An 18346-nucleotide genomic window follows, 5' to 3' on the forward strand; every position below is an offset into this window, starting at 1 on the left:
TGCTCCCCCTCCCCCCCCCCCCCCCCCCCCCCGCACACACCGAGCCACCCTCCTCCCACTCCCCCCTCCCCCCATACCTCTCCCAGCCAGCCAAGAACTGACCTTGCCCAGCGACACTTTCTCAGCTTCTGGTGAGATCATTGCCAGGATGTCGTTAGTGTACTGTATCTCGGCCGGCTTGTCAGGCTCACCTGTACAAATGACGATGATGATGAAAATGACAAACTTGTTATTGACAAGGGTGATGGTATAAGCACAAAGTGGTTGCTTCTTAACAACCAGACGTCCCCCTCAAATAAATCTACACTATTTTCCACAGAAAAATGCCCCCTCAAATAAACATACATTATTCACAGAAAGTTACACCCTAACATAAATCTACAATATTTTACACCGAAAAATTGCACCCGAACATAAATCTACAATATTTTACACCGAAAAATGCCCCCTGAATGAGTCTACACTATTTTACATTGAAAAGTGCCCCCCTAAGATAAATCTACAATATTTTCAACCAATAAGTGCCCCCTAAAATAAATATACAATATTTTATACCGAAAAGTGTCACCTAAAATTAATCTACAATATTCTACAACGAAAAGTGCCCCCTAAAATTAATCCACAATATTTTACACCGAAAAGTGCCCCCTAAAATTAATCGACAATATTCTACACCAAAAAGTGCCCCCTATAATTAATCTACAATATTTTACACTGAAAAGTGCCCCCTAAAATTAATCGACAATATTCTACACCGAAAAGTGCCCCCTATAATTAATCCACAATATTTTACACTGAAAAGTGCCCCCAATAATTAATTCACAATATTTTACACCGAAAAGTGCCCCCTAAAATTAATCCACAATATTTTACACCGAAAAGTGCCCCCTACAATAAATCTACAATATCTACAATATCTACATGTGGTCTACAATATCTTACAACAGTGACCAGGGTGAACACAAGAGAAGCAAGCGTGCGGTCTCTCACCCGGTTCAGGTGTGGTCTTGCCCTCAGTGGTGGCGGTGGCCACGGCAAACTCCAGCTTGGAGATGGCGTCAAAACATTTACGCAGGTGAGGCTGAACGGCCAGCGGGTTGCGAGTCTGAGCCAGGATCTCCAGCAGCTCGTCGTTGGACAGGAAGTAAAACCTGTCCAGGCAAGACAGACAAATCTCTGTTTACTGCTGTCATCAAGAGAGGCAAGACAGAAACATGGTTGTCTGTTTAGGTCTAAGAAACAAAGGGAGGTAAGCGCTGTAAGTGGACATGCCATGTGCAACACGAGTAGGTGAGTTATGTTTAACCAATCTTCTTTGTTGTCTGTTTAGGTCTAAGAAACAAAGGGGGGTAAGCGCTCTAAGTGGACATGCCATGTGCAACACGAGTAGGTGAGTTATGTTTAACCAATCCCAAACAAAAACACGCACAAAAACAAGGATTCCTTTCCCGCGGCAGACAAGTCAACACAAACAAACCAGACAAAAACCAAACAAGGCTCATTTTAGAGCCACGCTCGCGGTCGCTGAGTGTGAAAAGGCTAAGGTCACAAACAGGGGATTCCCCTGACAGTGACAATGCGACAGAAAAGCTCCCCAAGTTGACACTGGCTGACACGGGTGTCCGTGATGCACGTGACTGCGCCACACCTGGCAAGGGGTAGGTGGTTTGTTGATGACAACACGGTGACGGACTGATACTGTCTCTAGGACGATGATCATGCCTGACGATTTAAGTGTGTTCTCACTTAACGTGAGAGGGATTCGATCCCCAAACAAACGGAAACAACTGTTCCAGTTTTTAAGAAGACAAAAATTTGATGTAGTATGTTTGCAGGAAACGTATATCACGAAACAGGTAGCTGATGTGTGGAAAAAGGAATGGGGAGGGGATATGATTTATACCGAACGAACATCACACAGTGGTGGTCAAATGATTTTGTTTAAGAAAGGATGTAATTTTGATTATAAAGTAATGGAGACCCATTGTGATAGAATCCAAGGGGTAAATATAATTTGTGAAGGAAAGGATTTGTGGATTTTGAATGCTTATGCGCCAAACGATGTAAACTCCAAATGTGTTTTTTATCAGAAGGTTGTGTCAATTATTAAAGATTCCCGTTTGAGTAACGTCATTTTGTGTGGTGATTTTAATTGTGTTCTTGATAATGAGTTAGACATAGTGAGCGGAGAAAGGCACGCTGAAAGAGCAGTGTCACAACTGAATGAAATGTTTATCGCATGTGATTTGTTTGATGTATGGAGATTATTTAACCCTGGTATTAAAGAATTTTCTTGGTCAAAGAAGAATCCGTTTATTGCTAGGAGAATTGACTATGTATTTACATGTGCAACACTTTTTGATAGAACTACGGAATGTTGTTTATTGTCTGTTCCCTTTTCCGACCACAGAGGTTGTTCTGTGCAACTCAAATTAACTGAGATTGACAGAGGCCCGAGTTACTGGAAATTCAATAATTCTCTCCTCCAGGATAAAGATTTCATTGATGGTATGAATAGAATGATTGAAAATCACGCATATGATTTTATAAACGATACTGATTATCAAACCGTATGGGAGCTGTTAAAATGTGAAATAAGAGATTATGCAATGCAGTACGCGCAGAAGAAAAGCGTTGAAAGAAGAAACGGTATTGTTTTGTTGTATGCTGAATTAAATGATTTGGATGCAAGGTTAGCGAATGACCCAGATAACTGTGGAATGCAATGCGAGCGTGAGAACCTTAAGTTAAAAATAGAATTAGTTGAGCAGTGTAAAGCTCGCGCAGCCCAAGTACGCGCCCGTGCGAAGTGGATAGAACAGGGAGAAAAGAACACAAAGTATTTTCTCAACCTTGAAAAAGCCAGAGCAAATGCGAAGATTATGGACAGTATACAGTGTGAATCTGGGGAAGTGATAACTGACCAGCGTGAAATCTTGAACGCGCAAAAGAATTACTATGCTGACTTGTACAGAAAAAAAGTAAACGTTGAAAACATGGACGAGAAAGTGGATCAGTTTTTATCTGATGTGACAACATTACAGATTTCAGATTTTCAGAGAAATGAGTGTGAAGGGTTAATAACTGAAAACGAAGCTCTCGCTGCACTTAAACAAATGAAATCTGGGTCGGCCCCTGGGGTTGATGGTATTACTGCAGAATTTTTGAAAGTGTTTTGGACCCGCATCAGAACATTGTTAATTGCGTCTTTTAATGCAAGTTTTGACGATGGAAAATTGTCTTCCACGCAGCGCAAAGCTGTCATTACTCTTATACACAAGGGAAAGGACTTGCCCAAAAACGAATTAAAGAACTGGAGACCCATCTCCCTTACAAACAGCGATTATAAACTGATAGCCAAGTGTTTGGCAAAAAGGTTAGGAAGCGTTATTGGTGATATTGTTCAGAAAGATCAAGTCGGTTATATTAAAGGCAGAAAAGTATCTACAATATTAAGGTTAATTGATGATGTAATCGAACAGTCACACGAGTTAAATCAACCTGGTCTGTTGGTCGCAATTGACTGTGTTCAAGCGTACGATAGTATTTCAAAAGAGTTTATTATTAAAGCCTTTCAAAAATTCGGGTTTGGGCCAGAATTTGTTCAATGGGTGACTGTGTTAATGAACGACACGGTTAGCTCAGTGCAGTATTGTGGATGGTTGTCGGATTTTTTTGATGTGAAAGCCGGGATTCGTCAAGGGTGCCCGTTTTCATGTTTGGCCTTTGTACTGGCCATTGAATTGCTGGCATCAAAAATAAGACAGTGTAGACGTATTAAAGGAATTTCGTTATGGAATAATGTTGATATTGCAACCGTTATTAAAATTGCTCTGTATGCAGACGATATCACCCTTTTTTTAAAGGATGAGATTGATATGTATTATGCACTTGAAATAATGAATGACTTTTCTAGTTTTTCAGGCTTAAGGATACATAAGAGAAAGTCTGAGGCGATGTGGTTGGGTAGTAGGAAACATTGTGATGAAACATTTTATAATTTTGTTTGGAAGAAGAAGTTGAAGATTTTGGGTGTATATTTTTGTAATGATAAGAGTGCTTCTTTGGTAGAAGATAACTGGACTGGAAGAATAAGGAATATTAAGCGATTGATTTGTGCATGGGAGAAGCGAAATTTGAGCATCTTAGGGAAAATATGTATTGTGAAAACGTTTTTAATTTCACAATTTGTGTATATTATGCAAGCGTTTGTATTACCTGACTGTGTTTTGAATGAAGTCAATACCTTATTGTACAGATTTTTGTGGCGAAAAAGAGATTGTAATCGGAAGGCCTTTGAAAAGGTGAAAAGAAGCGTTTTATGTTTTGAAATTGAAAAAGGTGGTTTAAAAATGATCGATATTAGGCAAATGCAAATTTCTTTTTTATTACAATGGGTTTCACAACTGACTACATCAAATGAAAATGATAATTGGAGTCTCACTCCAAAGATGATGTATTTGCGTTTTGGAAAGCACTTTGAATGTTTCTTATCGAATGTAAACAGTGCAAGATTTAAAGGGTTAGACCTAGTGAAATCACACTTTTGGAAAGCAGTATTAAAATATTGGCTGGATAATAACCACTACGATCGTGGGACAATCGGGCCGATTTTATTATGGAATAATGCATGCATAACGTATAGTGGCAAAGTTTTATTTTGTGAAAGTTGGATACGACGAGGTGTATTGGTATTAACTGACATTGTACGTTCGGGAGACATATTATCATATCAAGATATATGTGATTTGATTGGATATTCGCCAAACCGAATTCTTGAATATAATGTTGTAAAAGCTGCTGTGTCATTATTCATGAGGAAAAATGTTGTAAATATGACTGATGATGTTTGTATTACCCCACTGTTTAACGGCAAAAATGTGTTAAGTGCCAAAGAATATCGGAAAGAGATTATTAATATGAAAACAGATGTACCATGTTCCGGAAGATTTTGGAAGAGAAAGTTTAATGTAGAAATTTATGAACGTTCTTGGATAGTTGCCCATCAGTCAACACAAGAGACTAGATTAAGAGTTTTACACTGGAAAATTATGCACAACATTTATCCGACCAACATTCTCCTGTGTAAAATGAAAGTAACGGAAACTAATAAATGTAATTACTGTTGTGATGTAACTGATTTCATTGAACACTTCTTTTTTGAATGCCCGGTTGTATACAAATTCTGGAAGTTTATTGAAGAATTTATTTTTCGTACTTTAGAAATTAAGATTGTTTTGAAAGTTAGTGATGTTTTATTTGGTATGCATTTTGTAATGGTGAAAAAGGCAACTATGTATAAATTGAACCACATTATCTTAATCGGAAAGATGTGCGTTAGTATATATAAAAAAACAAATTCGTTTTTACCGTTGGAAAGTATTTTTAATAGGCAGTTACAGATAAGAAGCATTTTTGTGTGAGTGTTCGAAGAACAAAACGTTAAAAAAAGTTAGCTTGTTGTACTCGATAAGATGTATTTAATTCATTGTATGAGATATTGTTGATTGTTATTATTTATTTGAATAAAATTGTAAAGAAAAAAAAAAAAAAAAAAAAAAAAAAAAAAAAAAAAAAAAAAAAAAAAAAAAAAAAAACCAATCTTGTTTGTTGTCTGCTTACTGATGGGCAACATGCAATCGCAAATTGATTTCACAACAACAGCAATATCACCAACAACTACAATAACGTCCATAAAAAAACCTGCTGCTTGCAAACATTGGAGCAACAACAACAACAACAATTACAACAACGTCTATGAAGAAAAAGTTGGAAGCGTGTAATGCTACGCTCCAGCTGGCTCTGACTGACTGCATTGTCAACAGTTGAGAATTCCTTGTGTCACATTTCGACCATGCCTTTACCTGTGTGTTTTACACCTGGCTTACCTGGGGAAGATGACGCGCTTGGACTCGAGGTAGGCCTCCAGACACTTCATGATCTGGTCGAGCAGGGCGTTGTTGTTCTGGAACATCTCCAGCAGACCTGCACACCACCATCACTCACATTAATTACCTGCCTGACGTCACACATCCACAACAACTTCCACCCATCACACATCCACAACAACTTCCACCCATCACACATCCACAACAACTACCACCCATCACACATCCACAACTTCCACCCATCACACATCCACAACAACTTCCACCCATCACACATCCACAACAACTTCCACCCATCACACATCCACAACTTCCACCCATCACACATCCACAACAACTTCCACCCATCACACATCCACAACAACTTCCACCCATTACACATCCACCACAACTTCCACCCATCACACATCCACAACAACTTCCACCCATCACACATCCACAACAACTTCCACCCATCACACATCCACAACTTCCACCCATCACACATCCACAACAACTTCCACCCATCACACATCCACAACAACTTCCACCCATCACACATCCACAACTTCCACCCATCACACATCCACAACAACTTCCACCCATCACACATCCACAACAACTTCCACCCATCACACATCCACAACTTCCACCCATCACACATCCACAACAACTTCCACCCATCACACATCCACAACAACTTCCACCCATCACACATCCACAACAACTTCCACCCATCACACATCCACCACAACTTCCACCCATCAAACATCCACAACAACTTCCACCCATCACACATCCACAACAACTTCCACCCATCACACATCCACAACAACTTCCACCCATCACACATCCACCACAACTTCCACCCATCACACATCCACAACAACTTCCACCCATCACACATCCACAACAACTTCCACCCATCACACATCCACAACAACTTCCACCCATCACACATCCACAACTTCCACCCATCACACATCCACAACTTCCACCCATCACACATCCACAACTTCCACCCATCACACATCCACAACAACTTCCACCCATCACACATCCACAACTTCCACCCATCACACATCCACAACAACTTCCACCCATCACACATCCACAACTTCCACCCATCACACATCCACAACAACTTCCACCCATCACACATCCACAACAACTTCCACCCATCACACATCCACAACAACTTCCACCCATTACACATCCACAACAACTTCCACCCATCACACATCCACAACTTCCACCCATCACACATCCACAACTTCCACCCATCACACATCCACAACTTCCACCCATCAGACATCCACAACAACTTCCACCCGTCAGACATCCACAACAACTTCCACCCATCACACATCCACAACAACTTCCACCCATCACACATCCACAACAACTTCCACCCACCACACATCCACAACAACTTCCACCCACCACACATCCACAACAACTTCCACCCATCACACATCCACAACAACTTCCACACATCCACAACAACTTCCACACATCCACAACAACTTCCACACATCCACAACAACTTCCACACATCCACAACAACTTCCACACATCCACAACAACTTCCACACATCCACAACAACTTCCACCCATCACACATCCACAACAACTTCCACACATCCACAACAACTTCCACACATCCACAACAACTTCCACACATCCACAACAACTTCCACACATCCACAACAACTTCCACCCATCACACATCCACAACAACTTCCACCCATCACACATCCACAATAACTTCCACCCATCACACATCCACCACAACTTCCACCCATCACACATCCACAACTTCCACCCATCACACATCCACAACAACTTCCACCCATCACACATCCACAACAACTTCCACCCATCACACATCCACAACAACTTCCACCCATCACACATCCACAACAACTTCCACCCATCACACATCCACAACTTCCACCCATCACACATCCACAACAACTTCCACCCATCACACATCCACAACAACTTCCACCCATCACACATCCACAACAACTTCCACCCATCACACATCCACAACAACTTCCACCCATCAGCCTTTAAAGTGGACAATCAGGAGACACGAAATATTCAATGCATGTGTGAGAATGAGATGTAAACCATGATATTTTTTTGTGTGAGTATATATTTCCCAATGATTGTACAGCGCTCTAAGCAGGGTTTACACCCTGGATATATGCGCTGTAAAAATATTATACATCAACATTATTACCTGGCTGCGTGGCGGCGCGAATGGCGAGCGGGACCTTGTTGACCTTGCGCATGATGTCTTTGTAGGACTTGTCCACCTGCAGGAACATCTTGGCCTCCGCAGGTAGCTGGCGCTGGATGTCTGGCGCCGAGAAGATGCTCTCCAGGTACAGCCACGATCGCTGGCAGTTCAACCACTCTTCCTGTTGACAGTGCAGAGAAACAATGTTAACATTTGTTGTGCCCATAACAGCACTTCAGCCATGCAGTGTTCCTGTTCACACGGCACGTCACAGGCCAACAGTGTCAACATATGAGTGAAATACAGAGCAATACTTGCACTTTCTGTTTTAAAATCCAGGGGAACATCCAAGTATTGGAGGGTCTCAAACGAGCTAAACCACCATCAAAGCAACCCCCACCATGAACATCACAACTATGAACACCTTCAGCAACCACCACAACCACCACAACAACAACCGCCCTGATATGGCCCTTCGTGGTCGGCTGGGCGTTAAGCAAACAAACAAACAAACAAACCACAACCACCACAACCACCACAACCACCACAACCACCGCAACCACCGCAACCACCGCAACCACCGCAACCACCACAACCACCACAACCACCACAACCACCACAACCACCACAACCACCACAACAACAGCAACAACAAGGAGACCACCAACCAGTGTCTTGCCGAAGAGCTCGAGCTGCCTGGCCCAGTCGTTGACGCGTGACTCGATGGGGCCGACGTGGCGCGACGAGGCGATGGTGGCCACGTTGATGTTGCTGTCGTCCAGTAGCTGCTGGATGTCGTCTGTTCCGCCAAGAATGTAGACGTCCTTGGAGTCCTTGTGAGGCAGCACGATGAACTCGGTGGTCTTCCATGCGTCTTCCACCTGCACAGCCACAGGTACAGGTAAAGTGCTACCCCATTTCAACACCCCACCCCCACCCCTCCCACTGTGTAGCCAAGCGCACAAAACACTCAAATTACCTTATTATCAATTATCAAAGCCATTCAAACAGGAGTGAGTCTGGGTTATACAATATGAAAACTGCCATGTGAACGCCAAGAGCATACCAGCTGACAACAGCAGACACACAGACCCCATCACAAACAGCTCTCCAAATGTCACAGGTGTGCTGTCTAAATCAAGAAACTTGGAGCTACTATAAATAGCTCACGCTCAGAGAAGGCTGCATTGAAAGGGTGACTACTCTTCCACCCTCACAACACCGTGCTTTGATCCATGACCTACTCAACTCAGGATCATGGGATAATCAATGCACATATTGATTAGATCGTGTGAATATTAAAACACACGAAAGGGGCTCAGTAGGTCTGTGAACACACTGAGAGGCTGTGACCTTCAACATAACCTTTAAGGCCTCTCTGACCTTCAACATGACCTCTATGCCCTCCCTGTCCTTCAAGATGACCTCTTTGCCCAAACTGACCTTCAAAATGACCTCTAAGCCCTCACTGCCCTTCAACTTGACCTCTGAGCTCTCACTGACCTTCAACATGACCTATACGCCCTCACTGCCCTTCAACTTGACCTCTGAGCTCTCACTGGCCTTCAACATGACCTCTATGCCCTCACTGCCCTTCAAGATGACCTATTAGGCCTCACTGACCTTCTTCAAAATGGCCTCCAAGCTGGCCTCCGAGGACGCCTGGCCGGATACCTCCTGGAGCTGCTCCGAGTGTCTGAACGCATGGATCTTCTCCAGGAGTCCGAGTGTGAGGGGCTCCTCCTCCGTGAAGTGGAAGTCCAGCACCTCCTCGATGGTCTCCCAGTGACGCTGCTTCAGTGTGGGGTTGCGCAGGTCAGTGATGACGGGGAGCTGTGGGACAGATAGCTTTTGCCGTCAGCCACAGCACATTGGACACAGGCACACATAGAGTCAGGTCAGTGATGACGGGGAGCTGTGGGACAGATAGCTTTTGCCGTCAGCCACAGCACATTGGACACAGGCACACATAGAGTCAGGTCAGTGATGACGGGGAGCTGTGGGACAGATAGCTTTTGCCGTCAGCCACAGCACATTGGAGTCAGTCAGTCAGTCAGTCAGTCAGTCAGTCAGTCAGTCAGTCAGTCAGTCAGTCAGTCAGTCAGTCAGTCACTTACTTACTTACTTACTTACTCACTCAATCATGTGGAATTCTCTCCCGGAATTTGTGAGAGTCCCAATGAGTCTCAATACTTTCAAAAAACACCTTTCACTGTATTTAATGTTAAATTACGAAAAATCACAGTGATGGAAGACTTCGTTTGGTTATATTTTCATTTGTCCAAAGCATCAGTGTTCATTATATCCACACAAAAACACTCAAAGCTTTAATAACACATTTACTCATGCATGTGTATTCAGCATTGTTTTCACTACGTTACATATATGACGCTTTATATTTGTGTATAATATGTAATGTGTAAATATTCATATGTTGTTGTTTTTCTCTACCTTTTTTTCTACGTTAATATCCGTGTAAATATGTGATTAGATTAGTCCCCTCTCTGGGCGAGGGCTGGTTGAAAAAAAGCTCGTTGTATTGCTTATGCCACAACCCTCGAAAAACAAAATTTGATTTGATTTGATTTGATTTGAATCAACCAACCAACCAACCAATGAATGAATGAATGAATGAATGAATCAGTCAGTCAGTCAGTCAGTCAGTCAGTCAGTCACTCAATCAACCAACCAACCAACCAACCAATCGATCAATCGATCAATCAGTCTCTCACCCTTTCCCTCATCTTGTCCACTTTCTGCTTTAGGAGCGGCACAACGCCGTTAGGCGGCAGGCCTTTCTCCAGCTGCATGACATTCTTGGAGTACTTCATGGTGGTCTGCGACATGTCTTCTGGGTCCAGATTGTCAAACTTGGCCTGCACACACACACACACACACACACACACACACACACACACACACACACACACACACACACACATAAACACACACACACAATGACTGCCGAGATCTTTGTCAAATGTCATATTTTGGTCAAAAATACAAATAAAATTCATGTATCGATCGATTCTGGTTAGATTTCCTTTTAGCTGTTACGATTGAACGCACACAACCATGCACTATTTGTAGTCTCAGCTGGCCGCCTAAGTATGATTTGTTGTTGGCCTCTGACGCCACGTGGCTCAACGAAGAGAAATCCAGTGTTCAATCAAAACATAACAGCTTGAAGCGGTGCATGAAGCGGTGCATGAAGTGGTGCATGAAGCGGTGCATGAAGTGGTGCATGAAGCGGTGCATGAAGCGGTGCATGAAGCGGTGCATGAAGAGGTGCATGAAGTGGTGCATGAAGTGGTGCATGAAGTGGTGCATGAAGTGGTGCATGAAGCGGTGCATGAAGCGGTGCATGAAGTGGTGCATGAAGCGGTGCATGAAGCGGTGCATGAAGTGGTGCATGAAGCGGTGCATAAAGTTGTGCATGAAGTGGTGCATGAAGTGGTGCATGAAGTGGTGCATGAAGCGGTGCATGAAGTTGTGCATGAAGCGGTGCATGAAGTGGTGCATGAAGCGGTGCATGAAGAGGTGCATGAAGAGGTGCATGAAGTGGTGCATGAAGCGGTGCATGAAGCTGTGCATGAAGCGGTGCATGAAGTGGTGCATGAAGCGGTGCATGAAGCGGTGCATGAAGCTGTGCATGAAGCGGTGCATAAAGCGGTGCATGAAGCGGTGCATGAAGTGGTGCATGAAGCGGTGCATGAAGCTGTGCATGAAGCTGTGCATGAAGCTGTGCATGAAGCTGTGCATGAAGCGGCGCATGAAGCGGCGCATGAAGTGGTGCATGAAGTGGTGCATGAAGTGGTGCATGAAGCGGTGCATGAAGCGGTGCATGAAGCGGTGCATGAAGCGGAGCATGAAGCGGTGCATGAAGTGGTGCATGAAGCGGTGCATGAAGCGGTGCATGAAGCGGTGCATGAAGAGGTGCATGCATTGTTGCTAGTACTGTTGTCTCTCTTGCGACAATTGCAGTGGAGAAGGACATGGCTGACACGTATCATAACCATACCATTTTAAATTACTGGTCATAAATAGAAACCGCATGGCACGTGTGAGTATGAATGCTTGTCTGACTTTTATACCTCTATATGAAAATAAGAGACAAAAATATATAAATTTTTCTTATTTTTTCACAAGTGTTTCACTTTTAAACTTTTTAACAACAACAGAAAGTGGCTCTGAATTGGATCATCTCCATGCAGCATGCCCCACTCGTCGATGGCTTTCCACAGCTCCCAGCTATCATTATTCTATACATGCAGTGTACTCACCGTGGTCCAGTCATCCATCAGCGTGTCCCACTCGTCGATGGCTTTCCACAGCAGTTCCTTCAGCTTGAGCTCTGCATGGGCCTCTTCCAGCGCGTCAAACTTGGTCACCTCCACCTGGTGACAACACAGGTACAACACACCATCAACACAGACACAACACACCATCAACACAGACACAACACACCATCAACACAGACACAACACACCATCAACACAGACACAACACACCATCAACACAGACACAACACACCATCAACACAGACACAACACACCATCAACACACCATCAACACAGACACAACACACCATCAACACAGACACAACACACCATCAACACAGGTACAACACACCATCAACACAGACACAACACACCATCAACACAGGCACAACACACCATCAACACAGACACAACACACCATCAACACACCATCAACACAGACACAACACACCATCAACACACCATCAACACAGACACAACACACCATCAACACAGACACAACACACCATCAACACAGACACAACACACCATCAACACAGACACAACACACCATCAACACAGACACAACACACCATCAACACAGACACAACACACCATCAACACAGACACAACACACCATCAACACTGACACAACACACCATCAACACAGACACAACACACCATCAACACAGACACAACACACCATCAACACAGACACAACACACTGTGGAGGCCACCCCCACACTTGGTCATGTCCTCCTAACAATAACAACACAACCAATGGGGGCCAGGTAGCTCAGTTCCTTCAGCACGGGACTTGTGATCTTAGGGTTCAAATCCAATGAAATTAGTCTAACAGGACTTGGAGGTGGAATATGACTCAGAGAGAGGTGAGTGATGGGGGGGGGGGGGGGAGAGGGCTTACTTTAATGTAGGTGGCATATGCCTCACACACACGGAGCAATGGAGGGGTAAGAGGACGTACCTTAAAGTTTTTCTGGTAGGACTTGTAGGTGAACGCTCTCTGCTGAAGGTCATCCATCTGTGTCAGCAGTTTCTTCAGCAGGCCAACCACCCGCTCCTTGGCTGCTGTCGGGTCCAGGATTATCGGGTTCTGAAGCAGGGTCAAGGTCTCATACAATCACAAAGACTGTTGAGGATCATCGGGCGTGTAAAGCCCGTAGTGACAGTCACACATCAACACTCCCCGTTTCTTTCTTTCTTTTTCTTTATTTGGTGTTTAACGTCGTTTTCAACCACGAAGGTTATATCGCGACACCATCAAACATCAACACCCCCATGTACTGGAGGACTTTAAAAAGAGCGATTGAGACGTCATTACCTACAGAGAGAAATACAAACAAACAAACTGAGAGTGAAACCGATACAACCCCCACCCACCCCCCCCCCCACCCCCACCCATGTATGCGAGGACTGTGAAAAAGAGCCTTGGTTACCTGGCGACAGAAGTGAGAGATAAACCCCCCATGTCTGAAAGGACAGTGACTCAAACAGTGAGATAACCAGTATGCCTGTAAGACGGTGTTACCTGTGACTCAAACAGTGAGATAACCAGTATGCCTGTAAGACGGTGTTACCTGTGACTCAAACAGTGAGATAACCAGTATGCATGTAAGACGGTGTTACCTGTGCCTCAAACAATGAGATAACCAGTATGCCTGTAAGACGGTGTTACCTGTGCCTCAAACAGTGAGATAACCAGTATGCCGGTAAGACGGTGTTACCTGTGCCTCAAACAGTGAGATAACCAGTATGCCGGTAAGACGGTGTTACCTGTGCCTCAAAAAGTGAGATAACCAGTATGCATGTAAGACGGTGTTACCTGTGCCTCAAACAATGAGATAACCAGTATGCCTGTAAGACGGTGTTACCTGTGCCTCAAACAGTGAGATAACCAGTATGCCGGTAAGACGGTGTTACCTGTGCCTCCTGTTTGACCTCCTTGACCTCCTTGCTGAGCTCGGTGATGTCCTTGTCCAGGTGAGAGCAGAACTTGTCCACGTTGCCGTCACGCTCAGCCAGTGCCTTGTCGATGGCGTTGCGCACGTTGGTGATGGACGGGTTCAGCGTCTAGAAAACACACACAGGTTACTGCCAACAACAACAACGTCAACAACAACGTCAACAACAACGTCAACAACAACAACGTCAACAACAACAACAACAACAACAACAACCATGACGACAACAGTCTACTGCTGATATCACAAACAGGATTATTATTTTCAAAACAACAACAACAGCAACAACTTACTCCTGATATATTTGATATGTCGGAAAGCTTACAAATCCCTACAAAACAAAGAAAGTCTCTCGGGATGTCCAATGTGAGTTAAAAATAGAATACGGTGTAATCTCTATAAACAATATGAATGCAAGATGATTGAAATGAAGGTAAGTTTACAAACGTTACGAATAGAAAACCTAAAAAAAACAAGGCCTCAAAATGAGAAAGGTGTGTGGAGTCTTACGGGTTAGGGGTAGGCCCTGATGGTCATAGCAGAGAGTTTCCACAGTCTGTTTAGCTGGGAGGTGTCTTGGGGGGGGGGAGGTAGGTGGGTGTTTGAAAAGGAGGTTCAAGTGTAACTGTTACGCTCATAGCTGACCTGGTAGACAGCGAAGTCTTCGGGCGGCGTGGGGACCTGGTACTCCTCAATGAGTTCGTACATGTCCTTCACGACCAGGGCCTCTCTCTCCAGCGGGTCGATCTGAACACAACAAACACATCATCAACGGTCAAATATGACGTCATCAAATAGCCCTATCAAAAATCTGTGAAAAACGTTTCAAGCAAATCCTTCTAAAGATATCTGTACCTATTTTCATAACAAACCGTTCGGTAGTTTTTGAGAAATGCTTTTCAAACACACACACAGACAGACTCACATACATGACGAGACAAAGCTCGCTCTCCACTCTTGTTAAACCATTCAGTCACTACTTGACAGAATGTAAAAACAGGAGATGCAGTTCTGGGAGTAAAAAGGCAAGAAAGCTCAGTCTAACATGTATTAATACACAGACACACAGACATACACAAATACACACAGTGATGCACAAGCGTTCAAATAACCACTGACTTACAGACTAATAGATAGAATCACACACTCACGTAGGTAAACAGGCTGGCACACGAACAGAGAAACACACACATGCAGACAGTTGCACACACACCAGGAGACACTGGATGTGCATCTGGCACCCGCTATGATGACCACACACACACACACACACCCACACACACCCCCCCCACCCCCCCCCCCCCCCCCACACACACACACAGCACGTACCCTCATCTGGATCTCCTCGAGGAAGGTGAGGGAGTGGACATACTCCAGCGTTGTTGTGGGAACGGCCTCCAGACGGAACTGTCCATCTTGCAGCTCAGCGATGAGTCGGTCGACCTCTCTACGGGCCAGCACCGGCAGCAAGGCGTTGATCACCTGTCACAGTCAACACGACATCTCTCACACTGGCTGATAGCGCTTTGGTTTTTGTGCGTGTGTCTAGTGTTGTTGTGCTTTTTAGCAAAAGAAAATAAGAAAGAAACTGCAAGGGGAATAGGGAGAGGGAGAAAGAGAGAGAGATGTAGATGGAATAAAAGAGAGCATGTGCGAGTATGTCAGTGCGTGCATGCGTGTGTGCGTGCGTGAGTGCATGTGTGTGTGTGTGTGTGTGTGTGTGTGCGTGTGTGTATGTGTGCATGCATGTGTGCATGTGTGTGTGTGCGTGCTGTGTGTGTGTGTGTGTGTGTGTGTGTGTGTGTGTGTGTGTGTGTGTGTGTGTGTGTGCATGCTTGCACAAAGTTGACTCTGGGAAATAAATCCCTTGCCGATCGTGTGAATTGAACTCACGCTGATAGCGACAACGAGTTTTGAAACCAGCGCCTCTACGGACTGAGGTATATCCCCACCCTAGTGCCTAGCGCCTCTACGGACTGAGGTATATCCCCACCCTAGTGCCTAGCGCCTCTACGGACTGAGGTATATCCCCACCCTAGTGCCTAGCACCTGTGTCTAAATATTAGCATGGTCTTGTCTCATGTAAAGGCCTGTGTCTAAATATTAGCATGGTCTTGTCCCATGTAAAGGCCTGTGTCTAAATATTAGCATGGTCTTGTCTCATGTAAAGGCCTGTGTCTAAATATTAGCATGGTCTTGTCTCATGTAAAGGCATGTGTCCAAATATTAGCATGGTTTTGTCTCATGTTAAGGCCTGTGTCTAAATATTAGCATGGTTTTGTCTCATGTAAAGGCCTGTGTCTAAATATTAGCATGGTCTTGTCTCATGTAAAGGCCTGTGTCTAAATATTAGCATGGTCTTGTCTCATGTAAAGGCCTGTGTCTAAATATTAGCATGGTCTTGTCCCATGTAAAGGTCTGTGTCTTGTCTCATGTAAAGGCCTGTCTAAATATTAGCATGGTCTTGTCCCATGTAAAGGCCTGTGTCTAAATATTAGCATGGTCTTGTCTCATGTAAAGACCTGTGTCTAAATATTAGAATGGTTTTGTCTCATGTAAAGGCCTGTGTCTAAATATTAGCATGGTCTTGTCCCATGTAAAGGCCTAAGTCTAAATATTAGAATGGTCTTGTCTCATGTAAAGGCCTGTGTCTAAATATTAGCATGGTCTTGTCTCATGTAAAGACCTGTGTCTAAATATTAGAATGGTTTTGTCTCATGTAAAGGCCTGTGTCTAAATATTAGCATTGTCTTGTCCCATGTAAAAGTCTGTGTCTAAATATTAGCATGGTCTTGTCTCATGTAAAGGCCTGTGTCTAAATATTAGCAAGGTCATGTAAAGCCCAGGCCAGATGAGGGACGGTGCACACAATGCTTTACACCGGACGCTCATCCATCCACAGCACCCACTACTCACGCCGAGGCAGCGCAGCGGCGAGGGGATCAGCAGCCCCTTCATCTTGGTGGCGTCCACCAGCAGCATTCCGATTGGTCGCTTCTCCTTGATCTTGACGGCCATCTTGTGCTGCTTGTGGTACTTCTCCAGGTGCTCTCCGAAGTACGCCACGTCTGCAACCAGCCATCTACACTCAGCACCGCTCCCAATATTTTTACATTTAAGTTTTGACAAAATGTTTTAAATTAAATTTGGAATCCAGACGAAGATCGTGGTGTACGAATGTGTGGATGTGTGAGTGAGTGCGAGCATACATGCGCAGCGATTCCTAGAAAACTAGTCAGCAGCTGTTTATGGTCGCTTCAAACAACTTGTTTTTTTATTAATGTGTTATTACATTGCCTGGACATTTCCTCCAGCAACAAGAGTCGACATATGTACGTCCGGTAGAATGACTGAGGTAAAAAATTAAAAAAAAGAATGACCGAGGTCTGTAACGCACCACAGCTCGTTCTCACACCACAGCACCGATAATATGGAATACGGAACACGGAATACACCTCCACGGCGCCCGGCGTCCAAGCTACTCCAATGCCTTCATTCATTCAACATGATTGTCTCACTGATGGTACAACCACATACATGTACCTGTCTTTGTCACAATACGCTATTGCTTGCTTCACATCAAGTATTCATCCCTACAATCTGGATCACCCATCGGTATCAAAGCCACAACCTGCAGCAACAACACAGGTGGCTTGTCTTCTGGCAACAAAAATAATAATCCCCAGCAAAGAACTCCAACGTTGTAACTTAATTATAGCCAGAGTATTTAAAGTAGAAACATTAATATAAAAAGCAGAAAAAAAAGGAAAAAAAAAAGATCAATGAAGAAGGATGCTCGCCGCCAAAAAAAAATAAAAAAAATTTAAAAAATGGCAAAAAAGAAGGGGTTGAAGCAGCCTGCATGCAACTGAGATCACACACACACACACAAAACATACAACAACAACAAAATAAAAAAATAAAAAAATATAAAGCCAGAGAACATGCAAGAAGTGGTTCAAAGAACTTCAAAAAACATTGTGGAACGGC

At 44.0% G+C, this 18346-nt stretch overlaps 1 protein-coding gene across 1 annotated transcript in view; it reads right to left on the reverse strand.

The window, feature by feature from the left end:
* LOC138950209 (dynein axonemal heavy chain 6-like) overlaps positions 1 to 18346 on the reverse strand; it is a 165561-nt gene that overhangs the window by 125718 nt on the left and 21497 nt on the right. Inside the window, exons 15-27 of the mRNA XM_070321958.1 lie at positions 17273 to 17424; positions 15686 to 15838; positions 15002 to 15103; positions 14316 to 14465; positions 13360 to 13488; positions 12399 to 12512; positions 10848 to 10991; positions 9739 to 9948; positions 8784 to 8996; positions 8116 to 8296; positions 5889 to 5985; positions 991 to 1151; positions 103 to 191 (exon numbers count right to left, since the gene is read on the reverse strand). Coding sequence (XP_070178059.1) covers positions 103 to 191; positions 991 to 1151; positions 5889 to 5985; positions 8116 to 8296; positions 8784 to 8996; positions 9739 to 9948; positions 10848 to 10991; positions 12399 to 12512; positions 13360 to 13488; positions 14316 to 14465; positions 15002 to 15103; positions 15686 to 15838; positions 17273 to 17424 — 1895 coding nt within the window. The remainder of the gene's footprint in view (positions 1 to 102; positions 192 to 990; positions 1152 to 5888; positions 5986 to 8115; positions 8297 to 8783; positions 8997 to 9738; positions 9949 to 10847; positions 10992 to 12398; positions 12513 to 13359; positions 13489 to 14315; positions 14466 to 15001; positions 15104 to 15685; positions 15839 to 17272; positions 17425 to 18346) is intronic.

This window comes from Littorina saxatilis, linkage group LG16 (assembly GCF_037325665.1).
Source record: "Littorina saxatilis isolate snail1 linkage group LG16, US_GU_Lsax_2.0, whole genome shotgun sequence".
Lineage (NCBI taxonomy): Eukaryota > Metazoa > Mollusca > Gastropoda > Littorinimorpha > Littorinidae > Littorina > Littorina saxatilis.